General features: G+C 36.7%; 1 protein-coding gene across 5 annotated transcripts in view; it reads left to right on the forward strand.

The window, feature by feature from the left end:
* COMMD1 (copper metabolism domain containing 1) overlaps positions 1-19,413 on the forward strand; it is a 151,168-nt gene that overhangs the window by 129,092 nt on the left and 2,663 nt on the right. For 3 of the 5 annotated variants that reach the window (XM_027131797.1, XM_027131800.1, XM_027131801.1), the window contains exon 3: positions 7,606-7,751. The exons of 1 other annotated variant lie outside the window; for it this stretch is intronic. In XM_027131797.1, the coding sequence (XP_026987598.1) occupies positions 7,606-7,751 (146 nt within the window). Of the gene's footprint in view, positions 1-7,605; positions 7,752-13,226; positions 13,338-19,413 lie in introns of those variants that run through there. One more of the 5 variants, XM_027131799.1, reaches the window with a different exon arrangement.

The following is a 19,413-nucleotide window of genomic DNA, read 5'->3' on the forward strand; positions in this document are numbered from 1 at the left end:
GGACACGGGTTCGTGCCCCGGTCCGGGAAGATCCCACATGCAGCGGAGCGGCTGGGCCCGTGAGCCATGGCCGCTGGGCCTGCGCGTCCACAACGGGAGAGGCCACAACAGTGAGAGGCCCGCGTACCGCAAAAAAATAAATAAAATAAAATAAAATTACAAAAATTTTTAACTTTGTTAGGTATACTTGTTAGAGTTAATATTATAAAAGAAATAGTGAATTTTAAAAATTGACATATAATTGACATATAACATGTAAATTTACAGGTATAACATGTTGATTTGTTATGTTTATATATTATAATATGATTCCCATTGTAGCGCTAATTAGCACCTCTATCACATCACATAATTATCATTTCTTTTTAGTAGTTGGAATAATTGTCTCTTAGCAAGCTGTATTTCCTCTCCTCTCCCCTTCTCTACCCTTCCCTTCCCTTCCCTTTCCTTTCCTTTTCCTTCCTAAGCCAGTGCTCTTGTAGAATGTCTCACTTTCTAGATATCTTACTGTTGATACTTCCTTATGTGTCATTTACCTTGTTCTTTTTGTTCCTGTAAAATGATAATTAAGTCTAGAGATTTGATTAGATTTAGACTGGATATTTTTGTCAAGTTCATAGGTGAGTTTTTAAACAGAAATTTTTCTCAAAGGGAGGAATGAGGGACGATTTTTAGGGTGTAGAGTGTTGTGGAGGGAAAGGTGCAGCCAAAAAGGAGGGAGTGACAGAATAGTCCCAGGTACTGGAGACAAAGAGGTTTTTAGTTTTCATGAAGCCATTCTTATCTGTTGTTCATTCATTAGTGGACACATTGCCCTCAAAGTATTCAGTTTGATTGGCTACTGAAATTCTGACTTTTAAAATTTAATTAAATATCTCTTTATTCTCTCCTAAATAAAGCAAAATTTAAAACTTGAATGGTTTCTGGATTTGTTTTGTTTTTCTTTATAGGATCAGCTCTAAACACAACTTCCATTGTCATAAGTCAGGAGAGCAGGTAGCTTATGCAGTGACCTCCTAATTCATTATTAAAATATTCAGTTTTATGACACCTCAGAAAGGCTCATTTTATCTTTTTTGTAACTAGTTGAAAGTATACCACTATCAGTTGTTTTCTAAATGGTTTTCTTTTCTTTAGATGGCAGCCATTATTTTTATATGCATGTCTTGTCTGACTAGTATTCTTTTAAGTGTTCTGCATAGGCTCTATAATTGTTGTAACTGGCCTAAATCTGTAATAGATCAGATAAGCGAAAACTTATATCTAAAGTATTTTTAAAATTTTTATAGCCTTATCCAAGCACAGACTTTAGGCAAACCTGAAGTAGGAAAAATGACATCAGAATAATCCCACTGATCATTGATAATTAAGGCCTTTGATCTGTGCAGTTCAGAAAACTACAAGAACATTATCTCATAACTCTCAAATGTTCTCTGAAGTAGGAAGGCAATTACTATTACCCTAATTTACAGATGTCTTTAAAAGGTTAGAGAGCTGTTCCACGTGGAGCTAAAGGCAAAAGTAGGGATGAATTGTAAAAACTTTCTTAGTCTTTCTAGACCACTCTGAGTCCACAATTGTTCTTTTCAGAGGTATAAAGATTATTATAATGTAGTTTGAAATTTTTTCTAGTCAAAAACTAAAAGGCTGAAATGAAAATTTTAGTCTGGTCTGGTTAGTGCATTTCATACTCAACCAAACATTTCTGGGATGCTTAATAAATAGTTAAGGATGGTCCCTCTTATCAAAACTATTTAAGACATTACAAAGAACAATGGACACACTATCATTTATTATTTATCACCTAAATGTTTTCAGTGTGAATAACATTTTGTTCTTAAACGTTCTCCAGGGCTAGATAGTATATCTAGCATTGAAAACCTATTTGGGGAGATTATTAATATTATTAACTTTTGAATAAAGAAATTTCTACATATGAATGTGTATTATTCTTACTTTAAACATATTTCTGTCACTCATTTCCTGTTTCAGTTAATGGCATCACCATCCTACTTACATACCAGGCTGGAAGTATTAGTGATCTTCATTACTTTTCTCTCCCTTACCTCCAATCCATTTGGTTACCTAGTCCTGTATGTCTACAGTTTTTTGTGTACCCATCTATCCATTTATTCCCGTGGGCACTGCCTGAGATGACGCCCTCTTCACCTGATCTCTAATCTTTTGCCTCTCTAGTATTTCACACTGCTTCCTGAAATATACGCCTGACCATTTCACTCCTCTTGAATGGCTTTCATTCCTAATGGAATTAGGCATTGAGTCCTAATGCCTTACTGTGAAATCTCATCATGGCTGTATCCCATCCTGACTCTTCTTCCATCAGACTAGACTTTAAAACTTTATACAGAAACTCTGCACTATTTTTGTACTTTTGCTGTTCCTTCTACTTCGAAATATCCCTGTTTCTTCCTGTAGAAATCCTAAACACATGCCATTTTCTTCATGAATCTCTTTAATTATTCCAGTCAGATTTAATATCCCTCTTGTATATACATTCATAATACCTGGGCTAAACCTTTTTCTTTTACATCCTTGACATTTTATTTTGAATTGTAGTTCATTGTGTATATACATTTCTTTCGTACGATCATGACTTGTTGTCAGTGGAGACTATATAGAACACAGTCACACCTTAATAACTTTGCATGTAGTAGTAGTCTTAGCTTTCAACTTTTACTGGAATTTTATAATTGATTGAGCAAGTCAGTTTCATGAATTGATTCATCTTCCTACTACAACTAAAAAAATGACTAGAAAGAATAGTTTTGTTTCATAGGTGGTAAAAACTCAGGAAAAAGTTGCTATCTTTGGATGTGTTTCCTGAAATCAGCAATGTAGATAGAAATGGATTCTTCTATTGTCTGTAGTAAACTATTCTAAACATTTAAAAATTTTAAGTATGTGTTCTACCTGTATTCTTTCCTATGAAACTGTTGTAGGACATTAATAAAGGCTGACAGAATTCAAAACTTCCCTTAGTTTGTTCCATTCTTCTAGCCTTCCCACCAGCTGCTCTTTATAATTTAGAAGTGCCTGCTCTGTGTCAGGCACAATTCTAGGTGCTAGAGATACAGCTGTAAACAAACGTAGTTTGTTTTCTAGTTTCAGGAAACAGTCATGTAAAGAAAGCAAATATATACAGTATAGCAGATTAAGAATTGTACAAAATACTAAGAAATACAGAAAATCTATTTCTATATGATTGTCAGAGTCTGGGCTAAATTGCTTGCTTTGAGTTTAAATGTCTATTTAAATCCTTGCTTGTCTTATCACATTCCTTGCCTATGCTAATTTTGTTTAGGGTTTGTATTGAATATTTTAGGTTCCAAATTACATAGCAATATATAAATATTAAACCTAAATAGAACTTATTAAACTTAGATATAATTTTGAAGTGAATGTTATTCATGCTAAATAATATATAAGTTCTTAGAAAATCATAAAAATCAAATTTTTAAAATTTTAATAATTTTTCAGCATTAGGGCATTATATTTAAATGCTAATTTAAAAAACTTTAGAAAATGAACCATCATTTTCCACTTGTGTGAAACTAAGTTTTTTTTACATATATGGTAGTTTGCTTAAATCAGGGTATACACAGGCATCATATTTAGTCAAATGAACAATTTATTTCCATCGGGTACCAGTTAATCTTACATGTTTGCTAATCTTAAATGACTATCACATCACTTGGCTTTAAAAGTTCTCTGTGCTCTCCCTAGGGTAGCTTATTTTCTGCTCTTCCCAAGCTATAGCAAAAAATGTCTATCATTGCCTGTGCTACCCTGCCAACTGACCTAAGAGAAACTCCTTTCCCTATAGTCCTTGCTATGTGAGTAGTAAACCATGCCAGCTTTTTATCCCTACCCACTGATCCCCAGTTAATTAGATCAGAGGGAACCCTGAACAATGATTGCTCATCCATAGTCTAAACAGGTATTTGTGACATGGTTTGGTGTAACCGGCTCTGCTCAGGCAGAGCCTATGGTTTTGGGTTGAGATAGATTCTTTTCAGGATTTTCAACTTATTGATGTAGGGAAGCTGCCAGATGGTGATGAGCATTGTAGCTGAGAGGTCACATAGAGCTTGCATTAGACTAGTAATTATGTGGATCATGTGTATATTGCAGAATTGGTTTTCTGGGAAGAAGAGACTAGAACTAAGGTGTTGGGGGGGTGGTTGGGGGGTGCACATGTGTCTGTGTGCGAGTTTGCATGTATGTGAGCGAGAATAATAACGGTTCCTGATGGTTTCATAAGCCCTGAAAGGCCCAGCCTGGCCTCCTCACTGTCCTACAGACCTACCATGCTCATTCCCAACTCTGTGCATTTGCCTAAGTTAGTCTCCCTATCTTTGGTCTTTCTTGAATAGTACCACCAGGTTAGTGTTCCTTAAAATCTCCTGATAATGATATTTATCGGGCCAAAAATCATTAATGGTTTCTGTATTACCTTTGTGATAAAGTTTAAGTTCCTTAGTTATGTATATATGATCTTTTTACTCTGCTTCCTAAGATGTTTTGTCTAAAAGAACAAAGCCCATTTAGTTTGGTATTTTAGTGTAACAGGTCATGGTGAAAGTCCATAGCTCTATTCTTTTGGTCATTTGTCTCTAGGAACTTTACTGAGAATATCAGTTAGACTGAGAGCCCCATAGTCATTTGTTGCAGAAGAAAAGAGAAATGGCTCTCTGGTTGAAACATGAGCTGCCAGAGGCATTCTCTACATTTTGAATGTAGGTGAATAGTGGTGCATTCAGGGGCTACTGCCCCTGGTGGAAGAATTTTATGAGTCCAGCCTTCCCTATCCAGCTTCTTGCCAGTTGACAGGCAGTCTGTCTGATGCTTAACCTGACAATGTTGCCAAACTGTCCAGTAACCCTTTCTTTGAGTTTTAAATTCTAAATGTTTTTATTGATCAGAAAGAAATAGCCCTTTAGAGATCATTTAAGTTTTGCTTTGAAAGCCCTGACCACCACAGTGCCAACAGAATTGACTTATAGTGTGGTTGGTTAAACTGGCATTCATTTGGGAATTTTTCAGAACTCCAAGTTTTATGGGTCAGCATTCAGCCTTATCCTCTAATTTGAAAAAGATGTGAAGAATAGCAACATATAACTCTTGGCAAGATACAAAATGCAATGATTTCCCCTCCTTATCATGGCCTTTATCTTTTAAAGGTTATCTATTAAAATCTTAACTCTTTACTCTAGAATTCAAGGTCTCTCACAATTTTTTCCCATCTGCATTCCATTCCTTCTCTAAAGGAATTCTCTTTTTTAGCTAAGCAAGTCTATCCATTCTCCTTCCTCCCCACAACATGCCAGGCATATTTCTCCCTCAGTGTCTTTGCACATAACGTTTGCCTAGCCTTAAATATCCTCTCTCCTATCTCTAGCTTGCAAGGCCCAGCATAATATTTACTTCCTCAAATCAAAATAATATAAATTATATATCAGCATCAATAAATACTTTAAAAATAAATGACTTCTCTTTTCATTGACAGAAGGCATATGCACTGTGAATTTATAGTTATCCTAGGTGACTGAGCATTTTGCAAATAAAAATTTCAGGGGTGTCACACAAAAATGAAGTTTCTAGAAATTTTGAAATAACAAAGATTGGTCAACACCGGGCCCACTTTTCTACAAATAAGAGGTTGGAGCTGAGAAATTATTATCCCTTTAAATGATACTTGTATTCACCACTTTAATCCCACCACTCCTTACTCTCTCCCCATATTGCCCCAGCCTGCTTTGGGTCTCTACTTGGCCCTCTGCCCCATAGGCAATTGAATTTAAGATGATGGCTATGGAGATACCCAAGGAAAATGAAAGGATAGTCTTCTAAGAAGAAAGGAGAGATTATCAAGGTCTTTGATAGTCTCTGTCTTAACAGCTAGGAAGGTCACTTCATATTTACCTCCTACCTCCTAATTGACAATAATCAGCGAAAATAACTCAGAAAGTAAGGATATTTAATCATGGGAAATTTACCAAGAAATGAAATACCTTTCAGAAAGTAATGTTCTGACCTTAGCTCAGAATAGGGAGTAATCACTAAGAAGGCTGTCTGAGGGGGCTTCCCTGGTGGCGCAGTGGTTGAGAATCTGCCTGCTAATGCAGGGAACACGGGTTTGAGCCCTGGTCTGGGAGGATCCCATATGCCACGGAGCAACTAGGCCCATGAGCCACAACTACTGAGCCTGCGTGTCTGGAGCATGTGCTCCGCAAAAAGAGAGGCCGCGATGAAGAGCGGCCCCCGCTTGCCACAACTAGAGAAAGCCCTCGCACAGAAACGAAGACCCAACACAGCAAAAATAAATAAACTTTTTATTTAAAAAAAAAAGAAGAAGGCTGTCTGAGACTTGACATCACTTTTAGGATCCATTTGCTCCAAAGGGTGAGCCCTTTGGGACAATAGAATGGAAGCAAAGCTTTCAAAACAGCTAATATACCGGAGGTAGGGATTCATTTTGGCCTTAAGTGTAGTTACTGTCCCTTTTCTCATCTGCCTTCCTATAAACATTTTGATTAGGCAATAATAGTTGGTATTTGTCCAATGTTTTAAATAAGTTCTTTTATTATGTTGCCTCATTTAAATTTCCTAAAACCCCTACAAAGTGGGATACAATGGATGAAGAACGTCAGGCTCCGGGAGTTTAACTGAATTACCTAAGTTCACATGAATATTAAGTGATAGAATTGGAAGTAGATCCTAGATCTTGAGATTTCTGGTCTTGTGCTCTGTAATTTTATGCTGTCTGGGTCTTCATTATCTTCCTATGAATGATCTCATCCTGCTTTTGTATGTGTTACCAAAGGACGGGGCAATGACGCTAAGTCCGTAGCAAGGAGACAGTGATGTGAGAAATGAATTTTACTGAGACAGCCTCTTATAATTTATTCAGTCTTCTTTACCTCCTTGAGTAAACTACCTGGAAAGTGGCTAACGGTTTTCTCAGAACATCAAAAGTCTTTTTCTTTTTTTTGACCATACCACACGGCTCGTAGGATCTTAGTTCCCTGACCAGGGATTGAACCCAGGTCCTTGTTAGTGAGAGCACAGAGTCCTAACCACTAGACCCCCAGGGAATTCCTGAATGTCAGAAGTCTTGATCTACATGTCTACTATAGATCAAAAATATTGATCTACATGATCTAGTGAAATTGCCTTTTAAATTGTTTTAATTTATGGCCTTTTTTTCCTGTTAGAATGTTAGCTTCTCAAGGGCAGAGACTCCATCTTGCTTACCACTGAATCCTCAGTGTTTAGAACTATACCTAGCAGATATAAGACAGTCAATAAGTATCTCATGCCTAATTCACTGACTTAGTGTTTTAATGTCTTTACATTGAGAACCTGCTGCCCCCAGTCAAATGTTGGTTGTCTTTCTGAAATCCACTTTTTCCTTTAGGTCTGACATGGGTGGTCAGCCCTGTGAAGGAGTGTGGACATTGACCTAGAGCAGCTTGGAGTTGAAACAATTATGTTTATGTGATAAAAGTCTCTGAGTCACATGGCAAATGGGTTTTTCTTTGTATACCTTTTCTCTCAATGCTGCTTGTATTTGATCCTTTGTAGCCATCAATACTTTCAAGCCCCTTCAGTTCTGAAGTGTCCTGTGTTGTCTGTCTATACCATGAAGTGGGAGAGGTTGGGAAGCATTGCTTTATTGGATTACAAGCAGAGTCTAAGATTCTGGACTTCAGCAAGAGGTCTTCTACATGGTAAGAGTTTTGTGATAATGCAGGCGAGGGAAATACACAGACATGTTTGTAACAGAGCATCAGCAAGTCTGCTGTTTCCAAGAACAGAAAGCACAAAAATCCAGATTCTGAAAGGTTAAGAAGGGCTTACTGTTTAGTCCTGAGACTTCGCCAGTTTCTTCATGGTTGAGCCTAGCCTTTTCTAATTCCTAGTATTTGAATCCATTGGGTGGTCTTGTTTAATAAAGACTACTATTAAGAAGGGAAGAGAGGGCAAATAGTGTGCCTGATCCTTGCAGGGAGAAAAAAAGTATGTTGAAAGAGCACAGAGCTCTCAGGATGTTAAGTAACACTGTACTTTGGGCTTGTCATAGCCTGAAGCAGTTGGTGCTGTTTCCCAATGTGAGCTCTTTTTTGTTTCACCAGGACAATGTTAGGTCCCAGGAGTCTTTCACGTGACTGTTTGTCACTATTAAGAGCCAAGTGCCTGTTCTGAAGAAAACAGAGCTGTAGTTAAAGTGTTCAGGAGAACTCCTTTTGAAGTGTCAGGGGACAGGATGTGTGTAACAGGGTAGGAAGAGAGGCTAACATTTATTGAGAGTCTGTTTCACACAAGACAGTGCTGGGTACTTGCATATGTGCTATCTTATTTAATCTTTATAACAGTCCTATAAGATTAATACTATTTTTCCATTTTCTAGATTTGGAAACCAAAACTTAAGAAAATTAGATGACTTTCCCAATGTTACACAGCTTTTAATAGTGGAGCCATATCTAAATCTGAATTGTCTTAACTCTCAAACCAATGATTTTTTCCCCTTCATGATATTGCTTTGGATTCCATGTATGATGATGGAGAAGTCTCATTTCTTGATCTTCCTATAGAGGGAGAGGGAAACAGTATAAAATAGTGGAATTTACATGCATTTACATATTCTTTTCTAACCTTAACTTTCAAAATGTTTTAAATATACTGAACTTTTAAACATAATACTGAGTAAGGTCTTAATGGGTGATGCAGTGGAGTGGCTGAGAAGTACTTTTCTCCCTAAATTTAAAGATGTTTGCAAAAGTATATATTACTTTCTGGAAATTTCCAATTATGAGCCATTAGGTCCTAAAGAACAGAGGTTAATAGTGACCTTCAGGGTATAGCATCATCATTGTCATATGTTTAGACTTAACTCCGGTTGAGAATTCCCATTTCTAAAACAGTTCATTTTAATCTAAGTATTTCTTGAAGGCAGACTCAGACTTAGGGCCTCTGTCCTATAAATGACAGAATTACTGGAAGTTCTGTCTTAAAGTTCATACTATATATTTTTACTCTTCATTGATGAAAATAAAGACTTCGCATTAAAATTTTCTTTTGAGACTTCCCTGGCGGTCCAGTGGTTAGACTTCACGCTTCCACTGCAGGGGCCGTGGATTTGATCCCTGGTCGGGGAGCTAAGATCCCACATGCCATGCGGTACCGTCAAAAGAAAATAGATAAATAAAATAAAATTTTATTTTATCTTTTCATACTACAGATGTAAACCCTCATTTCGGCACAATAATGAGAACCTAATTTTCCATTTGCTTTGCTAGAGGCCCCTCCTCACAGGTTGAAATGTGGGGCACAGAAATTTACTTGTTTGTTTCATTTTATTTTTCTTCCCCCTAGGGATCATTTGACTTTCATTTGAAGTTCTAATTGACATAGGGGGAAAAACAGAAAAATGGTGAAATATTTGAGATAGTAACATAGAAAAATACCAATTAAATTCGATTCCAAATCTCAAAAGTGGATTTGTATTTCTGTACTTTGAAGAATTGGTTCAGCTACTATAATCTTTTTTTGTTGTTTTGTTTTAATCTCTGACATAGAGTGATTTAACATAAATAGAATAATTTTATCGGTGTCTTCTAAGAGAAGGTGGGGAGAATGAGATTATTGTACTAAAACAATAGATTGGAAATGCTCTGCACACAAGCTCCCTTGTCCTCTTGCTATGGGCAAGGGAATTACGGAAGTGAAGTAAGAATGGTATGTTAACTGTGGGCTTCCAGATTTTTCAGTGTTATTGTTGAAGATTAAAATTTGACTATAAGAAAATTGCTTGATTTGGCTGTTCTCTTTTTTCTTAGAACTGACAGTAATGAGTTGACAGGAAGGGATAGGCTTTGCACCTGAGCTCCTGACCCTGCTTTTAGTCACGGTATTCATTAGCACTCCCCTAAACAAGTTCACATTCTTGGCAGCTCTAACCTGGAGTCAATAGAGATGCTGCTTAATCAACCAATATTATTTTAATGTTGCTGGGGTATGAGATACTGTGGTAAAATCAGAGAATGTAAGATACAGTTTACCCCACCCCATCTGTGGTAAGTTGCCTTGGATGCATTATCTCATTAATTCTTCACAGCAACCCTATCCCTTAAATCTGTTAAAAATCATCATTTTACAGATTAGGAATTTAAAACTTAGCCAGCCACACAGCTAGAAATAGTGAAGTTTTAATTTAGGTTTGGATTTAGGCTTGTATGACTTCAGAACCCATGTTCACTAATCACTGGGGGTAGGAACTAGGGAATAGATAGGCATTTGCACGTATATAGAATCTCATTATGAGGAAACATCAGACAAACCCAAGTTAACATTCTGTAAAATAACTAACATATTCTTCAAAAGTGTCAAGATCAAGAAACACAAGACAGGTTGACTGAGAAACTATTCTAGATTAAAGGAGACTAAAGATGCATGACATCTAAATGCAATCAATGTGTGATTGTGGGTTTGATTTGGAAGCAGGAAAAAAAAACTTCATAAAGGACATTACTGAGGTATTTGATAAAATTTGAATGTAGACTGGGTTAGATAGTAGTGTTTATCAATATTATATAACCATGACTATATACGAAAATGTCTTGTCTTTAGGAAATATACACTAAAATTTTTAGGATAAAAGGGCATGACATTCCCTATTTACTCTCACGTGGTTGTGAGAGAGAGGGAATGACAAAGAAAATGTGGCAAAGTATAAATAATTGAATAAATGGTGAATGTGGGGAAAGAGTATAGGAGAGTCATATTTTTGTCATTTTTTTGTATACTTGAAATGATGTAATGAAAATTTTTAAATGCCTTATATTCTATAAATGTGGCTAAAATTCTTCAGAAACCTTCAAAACACAACTGGGGCCAGGAGATGAGGACCATATTCTATTCATGCTTCCTTCATTGGCAAAGAACTTGCCAAACCAAGTTGAGGAGGTAAACATAGACTGTTATTTTGAAGAGGAAACATAAGTCATACTGTCAAGATGTTTTTCTTATATCTCCTTTGGGGACATACCTCTCTTTTCTTCAAAATAGTTCATTGTTTTCGCTGATATTTTTGTCCCATTTCTTTGGCCCCTCTTAGATAGTTCATATTTCTGACTTACTGACATAATCTTGGATAGAGTGCTAAATATGTTCTTTTTAACAAAAGAATAAACTACAAAGTAGAGTAAACACTATTTTTACTAATTATTTATGTTCGTTTATTTTTATCTTAAACAGTGTATATGCCGTCTACATTCTCTCAGTTTTAGGTGGTTTTTAGTCAAGCCTTGATTACATATGAGTGAACTATGCTGTTTCGGGCATTATCAGGGGCACGCTTTTCCTTCAGCCCACCCAGTCCTGTTTACCCTTGCCTTGGCCAGAGAACAGATGTGGGCAAAATATGAAGGATGTTAAAGGTTTAAACTCATAATTTAATATATTTTTCTCTTTTTCCCAATACTTTTTCATTCGCTTTCCTTTTTAAAAAAATTGAGATATGACATATAACATTATATCAGTTTCAGATGTACAACATAATGATTTGTTATTTTTATATATTGCAAAATGATCATATTTATCTTTTTGTTTTCCGAAAGGGCTTTTAAATGCTGATGTGATTTTTTTCAAGATGAATAATTTGGTGTTCCTGGGTTAGATAACAAGGCAGAACTGGGAATTCCTTCTGATTATAGATGGAAAGAACTCCAGGGTTAAGCAGGTATTTTGGTTCTACTGGCTGTGATCTGGGAGAAGGAGTCTCAGTCAAGGAGGTCCACACATTAGTCAATAGAACAACAAAAGCAAATGTCACCTCCCACTTCTGGTGATCGGGACAAGTAACTATATATACTGTTGAATCCTCCCTCCCTCCCCCTGCTGACACACACACACAGAAAGAGAGAGGGACTAAAAGGCCATCTTGCTTCAGAATAAGAACTCAGTCTCTTTATAATATGTCTCTGCATAGTAACTTTGGGTTATCGTACTATCAACACTCAGCTTTCCTTTGAGTCTGTTAAAGTTAACTTAATCATAGATCATAGACTAACTTTCACATGTGGGTACTTAGTGACTATAAATAATGGTGTTTATGTTATTATATATGAATGTGAGTCAGGATTGTGCAATGGTTAAGTGCTTGGACTCTGAAGCCAGACAGACCTGGGTTTAAAACTGGCTCTGCCACTTATTACCTGTGTGGCCTTAAACAAGTTGCTCATCTTTCCTTATCTGTAAAATGGGATAAAGTTCTCCTCACCAATGTGAAATAATACATGTAAAGCACTTAGTGTTATACCTGGCATTTTTATATCTTTGATAAATGTTAGCCATTGTTAGTTATCATTGCTATTAATATTATTATCATTAGTGTAATATCAGTATCCGCTTACATTTGCTAATGTCTTCAGATTTATCACACTTTTCCCATAATCTCTCCTACTCCTGCCTTCCAGGCTGACTTCTTTTTAATTGAGACATTTCATTTTTTAGGTGTTTCATTTTCCCCCAGGGTTCAGAGATGATCCTTGTATCCCCCTCAATCTCTTCTATTCCCTCCACTACTTCCAAAGCCTGCTGAATGAATGGTGACAAAGTAAGAAATTCTCTTTCTTCGCCAGTTAGGACCTGACTACCTGTTCTGTCTTTTGCAAAGGGCTGAACTTTTAATCCTAGTTTCTAGAACTGTGGGCAATATTAAGCAAATGAGGCCTTACTTTCTTTTCCTCCATAAATTGGATCAGAAGTATATCAAAACCCATAAAATCCATTGCATTATCTGACGAAGCCTTCCTGCTGAATATAGCTAAAAAGATGTGATTTTGGGTCAGATGGACAAAGTCTGTTACTTCTACAGTTGTTCGAAGTACCTTACCTTTGGCTTGGTCTCTACTTAGTTACAGGGTCGTTCTAAGAATCAGATGAGGTAGGTCATGCATGTGAAAGGGCTTTCTAAACTGTAAAACACCATGTTAATATGACGGATGATTATTGTGTATGAACAAAGGCCCCAGCAACCTATGTGATGCCAGAATTCAACCCTAGACAATAAAGATGCAATCTCCTCTCTTTCTGCCACCTCCAGAAGTTTTCAGTAAGCTATTTGAGCTAGAGAGGCTAGTGACTAACTTCATGCAGTGACCACAAATCCTTTCTTCTTCCCTCATCCCCATATTCTCTTACAGAATGTTACGCCAGATTCTGAGTCAGTCTTCAGAGCTGGACTTTGGGATACAGCGTGGCAAGCAAGGTACTTAATAGGATCTAGGAGTGAGGATTAGGAAAGATTTCTTTTGTGCCATTTTCCAACCCCCTTCCTGGCAGCCCCTATTGATTAAATGACATTTCAAAGTCGAGTTCAGTAAGGATGAGGCCAGATATGGCTTCTGCCAAACTGGGCTGGCAGATCTGAGCAGTCAGCAGATAGCTTGTGTGTGTGTGTGTGTGTTTCTTGTTTCTGGATTATTAGAAATTCTTTTCTGTACGATATGAACAGCAAACCTAGACTCGTGTGAGATCATCATCATCATCATCATAACCGCACTTAGGGGATGCCTGATAACAAAGTACACTCCAAGCACTGGGGATTATTATGAACTGAATTGTGTCCCCCACAAATTCAAATGTTAAAATGAAGGTTCCAACGTCCAGTGCCTCAGAGTGTTACTGTATTTGGAGTTAGTTGGAAATCCGACAAAATTAATCCCCATTCTCCACAACATTGCCAAAAAAAAAAAAAAAAAATTCATCCAAAACTTCTTCTCCCTAAATCAGCGTTTTCTGAATTCAAAAGTCCTCTTATCCTTAGTCATTTCAGCCTTTGCCCTCCTTACATAAAGAAGGGCCAAGGGAAATGCTGCTTTATGACTATGCCTATTTCTGCTTAATTGTACTATCATGAATGACTTAAAAGGAACCACATTGAGAAAGCTGGGAATAGATAGATGGTGCTATTGGCAGAGCAATGGCATTGGCCTCTAATTAGACGTCCTCTAGTTGTCTTCTTCCCCTGCCAAGGATTTTGTGATTCATTGCCACACTCTTGTCTTTTTATTGGACATATTAAGGTGTTTCCCCCATTTTAATCTCTAGGTTATCAAGAACCCCTTAGAAAGCAAGTACCATTGCATACTTTGTTCCTGCCTAACTAATGGTATTGCCTAAATGAGCTACTCTGGATAAGGTGGGGTTTTTTGTTTGTTTTTGTTTTTTAATCTTCTCTGTTCCTTTCATGTAAATATATTTTAGTTTGTTTGTCAAAGTTGTTTGCAAATGAGTTTGCTCTGGAATGTACCTCATCAGGAATGATGAGGGGCCCCAATGTGAACTTCAAACTAAAATTAGCAACACTCCTTCTCATGTGCTAAAGAGTTTTGTCATTTGGTTTCTCTAAAATTTAAGTGAAATTTCTCCTTCCTTCAGCGTGATTTGCCTTTTCAGCTGTCTAGCAGTTGTTGCTCTGATTCTTTGTCCATTGTCACGTGGAAACTAGTTCTACTTAGCCAAAATTCTGTATTATTTCCTAAAGATCAAACCACAGCACCTAAAACTAGTTTTTTACCCACATATTTTTCAGCCACAGTTTTTCAAAATACAGAAAATCTTAACAGCTGAATATTAAATCCAGCTGAAAATGAAAAGTTGTAAAATGAAGTAGAGCACAATATTTTGTAGAAATCAGCCAATGATCTAATTGTATTGAGCTTTTAGTGTTTACATAACTTGGCTCCATTTTATTTTCCTTTTTGGGTATTTCTAAAATACTAAATGTGTAAGTCTTGATGCTTATATAAATCAGTACAAAATCGGGTATTTCTAATTAGTTCCCATTCTACTCTGTTAAATCTACACTAATCAGGTTTGAAAGTGTCCATATTGAGGGTCAGATGTAGGTGTTAGTGGGCAATGGATTGAATCAAAGAGCTGGGAATTCTGGGCTTCATGTAAGTGGGGCTAGTCTCTGGGTTTCTTTTGGTTTGAGTGGTAAACACTGAAGAGGAGCAGATATGTGTCAGCCTGCTTTGAAATCTTTGGAGGAAGAAGAATAGTGATAGTCTTGGTTTAGCAGTACAGAATTTGGCCAATGAAAGAACCACTCATTCTTGCAAGGTCAAAACTATTTTCTCCCTTTCAGAAACAAGTCAGGTTGCCTGGGCCAAAATACATTTTCCTTTTGACCACACATTGGCAGGACAGGCATGTCCAGTTTTCTTCTAGGTCATAGCTCTAGATTTTTTCCAGCTAAGAAATATTCAACCAAAAGAATCTCAGGGTCCTGTTCTTGGCCTATTCCCACTTTCTCTCTTCTTAGAAATTCAAACAACTTTGAGTGGACAGTGTTCTTGGGATCTCATTGCCTTGTTGGGTCACAGGCCCTGAGCCTGCAGATGAAAATGAAAGCACCCCAGTAGAAGGATGTGTGTGTGTTTGTGTGTGTGTGAATTCAGCCTTTGGATTTCATTGAGATTGTCTTGCTAATGCCCCTTTATAAGGTTCGCTAGGTTTTCCTGGTGCCTAGTGACCCGGGTGATCAGGTGATTAGAAAGGCACGGAGAGTATGGATCTGGGATCTGACTAGCTTAAGATACTTCATCTATGGATCTGTGCATCTGATATGGGTTATGTGATAAGGAGAAGGATTTGCCTTTGGTATTTTCCTACTTTTATGTTTTATGCCCTACCTATTCATCCCATTTCCCCCAGTCCCTCTTAATAGTAGGTACCCTATGATTTAGGGCAGGCTACTTGGGTTCATCCTTTCTGGAGGAAAATAAATCTCTTGATTTAAGTTGTAGAAAGCTGTTAATGACTTTTTTGTATTACCTCTCCTGGGAGTATTTCTGTTTTAAAGACATTATCTAGGCTGAGAACAGTAGTCCTGGTTACTAAAGGAAGGGAAATATTTGGGATAAGAAGAACTTTCTGGCTTAAATTGCTACCATATGGGTATGATTTTCAAAAGTAGTTATGTGAAGTCACAGTTAAAGTTCCTCTAATTTCCTTTTCTATAAAACTTTTTGCAGAGCTGCTGTGATTTAGTCATACTAACCAGTTTAAATTTCACTTCCTTTTCCCATCTTGTAGAAATACTTAAAAGATGGACCAAAAAGGAGGAGGAAGTCAAGCAGCAGAGACCCAGATAATAGGTTTCTGAATAATGAAGATCTGATGTTATTTTATTTAAAATTTTTGCCACTTTATATAAAACCTGTGTGCGCCACTTGGAAAGTTGAAGTTCGGTGCCTCAGATTTGTTTAGCAGTAACTTATATCTGTGGTAGATCTGAAACTCCCTGATACCTAATGTCTGTTTTCTCCCTTGAGTTTCTAGTTAGCTGATTAAAAATTCATGTTTTCTCATAAAGTTTATCTTTTAATGTAATAAGAATTTGTGAGAGTCGGGACTTTTTAATTTTTTTAAGCACTTTAAACTCCTGTTGTCAGGTTGTCCTCACAAAAGTGTTTTGAAATGCCTGAATGACATCACCAGAAAACTCAGTAATTGTTATCCAGTGATGGTTAATGCTTTTATACTACACTGGTAATACTCTCTCTTCTTCTAGGAGATTGCAGGAATATGGATAAATACTTCCTCTAGAAGCTGCTCCAGCTCTGAAAGTACCATGTCTTAGTCCCACATATGGTCTTAGCACATTATGGACATCTGTTGAGTTTTGGGGTGAATCATTTTAATTTAGTTGCTTGGTCATTAAGTTTCAGTCGTAGCTTCCAAAAGAGTCTGATTTTAGTATTTTCTGATCTTCAGTAGCATAATTTGCTTCGTGATTTACAGTATAATTTTTTTTTCCCTTTTGGAAAATTGCTTTATCATGCTTTTTACACAGTAGATGTAGGACTTGTCAGCTATTATATTTGAAATGAGGATTTCCTCAGGATTAAAAATGGCCTGAGTAAGGACCATTGGTTGTAATTATGTATTGCTAAAAATATTCGTTGAAAGATTAAAAAACATTATAAATCACAAGTTTTCTTTTGGAAAGTATTGTTTTAAGCTACAGCATAAGCTATCCATTGCTTTAGATATAGGGTATAAGAACAGGTTGTAGAGATGAGGCCATGTGTCTGGTATCAAGACCCTTGATGCAAATTCTTCATGAAATGTCATCTCACACGGTTGTTGTTACTATTATTCTTTTTCTTCTTTTTTAATATCAAAATGCTGTTATAATTTTAATATCAAATGATAGAAAAAATTAAATACTGGTTCTGGTTCATACTATCATATTTATCACTTAGAGGGCAGCCTTTCTGCCAACTTAGTCATGATAAAAATTCTTGCTGTGCTCATCTTTGGAGTTTGTATTTGGTGATTATGTACTTTCACAGTCTGAAGAAACTCCTGTTTATACTGAAATAGTGATTGAGGCCAGAAGTAAAGTAGGAAATAAAGAAATGATACCCTTACATAGAAAATACTGGAAATGGCAGAGGAGAAGGAGTTGGGGGTAAAAGAATAAATGTCCTGACCTCTGTCTTCTCTTGTCAGAACCCAACTGTAAGCCAGAGAACAAAGGAGTGACAATCTTATAGGACCTGGAACAAGGCAGAGAAAGGTGGAGAATGGCTATGAAAAGACAAGTAGAGAATAATCAGCACAGTTTTCAGGGAACTATAACATTTTAATTTTGGATAAGTGGTCCCTTATGAAGTAACTTGGAGGATTCTTTGCCAAGAGAAGCTATTTTGAGGTCTCCTGAAAGAGTTAGGAGCAGTATTGGTATAATTCTGAGAAAGCTGCAGAAAGTATGGGATTGAGCGGCGAACACAGATTTACTCATGAAGCTGTTTTAAACTTTTCTTGTGGGCAATGTTCAAAGCCTTTGGGTATCTTATTTATTATGTAATTGATCTTCAGGACACTATTGCCAATTTTGACCTTTGCCATACATTCTCTTTCTCTCTCCAGAAGACACAGAGTGGCAGAGCTGCAGCTCAGAGGGTTAATTTAAGTTTAGGAAAGGACAGCCCAAACAGAGGGATAGGCTTCATGGCTAAAAGTTTGTGCTCAGCCAAGAGTCCCTTTGTGTCAATAAATGAAGCCAAAAGAAGAATTGGAATAGCCTTATGAAAGCTGGTCACCTGTATGTGGCCTTCTGAATCAGTATTGGTTAGCAGGATCCTAAGGCATCCTTTCGCACTCTCATCCTCCATCCCCCAACTTTAGAATTTTTAAGAGGCCACAACATGTTAGAATTTGCCAAAGTTGTATTCTGATGCTAAATATGACCAATAATTTGGGGATAAAGCTTTATGGAAACCGCATGGGAAATAATACAGAAGATAGGCTATAAGATTTCTATTTTTTCTTATGTTCAGTTTATTCTAAATGGTTCTATTTAGGTATTTATTAAGTCATAGTCCTTTTTATTTTCTATCTTTAGCATTTTGTCACTGTAGTATTGTTTTGCCAAAGAATTGGTCAGGGTATGCTTCTGGACCTAGATAAGGAAGTCATTTAAATGGACAGTACACACAGAGAGGTTATTTAATAGTATGTAGATGGAGAAACCAAACATTTGCTTAATAACAGCCTTCAAATTTTATATAAAATAATAATCAATTATACTCTCTGACCCTGTTGGGAAACAAGTTTAAGCTAAACCATTAAAGATTTAGGTTTGACAAGTAAGAGTTTCCTGAAGAATGTCAGAGTGGTTACCTGGGAAAGGAGTTCCTTAGGAACATGTAAGATGTCCTTCCCTAGAAGTCATTAAAAGCTAGCTAGGAAAAAAAAAAAAAAAAAAGCTAGCTAGGTTTTTTTTTGTTGTTAGTTTGGAGAGGGTGGCCTCTCAAAGGTCTCTTCTTAGGATTTTATGAATGTTTAGCTTTTGTACTTGGAAAGAATATTTGAATATTTTACCTTTGCTTTCTTTTCTAATTTGGAATAGTTACTTAAACCCTTGAATTTAGTACACTGCCATACTCACTGTGATCACAAAGTACATATTCTTAATAATGATGCACCTGCTTATTCACCTGATAACCATTTTCTGGCTCTATCCCATGATGTATCTGAACTCTGCTAAGAAGCAGGTTCTAACTCTTGACTCAGATATTTAAGTACAGGAATTTAGTCTTATCATTGCTCAGTATGACCAGATCAAGATGGGTGACTTTGAGAAAAAAATCAAGTGTTTCAGATTGCTCTTGTACTTTCTGCGTCTGGCTTGAAAAGCATCACCTGCATTTCTAAAGATATTTTCAAGTGTTTTAGATGTATTTTCTGTAGGGCACCCAGCCAAATGCAAAATTTGAACAAAGCTCCACCTGTTAAGCCCCAGTTTAAAGGCCCCTGAATTCCTGATAAAAAATATATATATATATATATATATATTTTTTTTTTTTTTTTTTT

This window comes from Aethalodelphis obliquidens, unplaced genomic scaffold (genome assembly GCF_003676395.1).
Source record: "Aethalodelphis obliquidens isolate GAN/ISIS:26980383/991018 unplaced genomic scaffold, ASM367639v1 scaffold40, whole genome shotgun sequence".
Classification (NCBI taxonomy): Eukaryota; Metazoa; Chordata; class Mammalia; order Artiodactyla; family Delphinidae; genus Aethalodelphis; species Aethalodelphis obliquidens.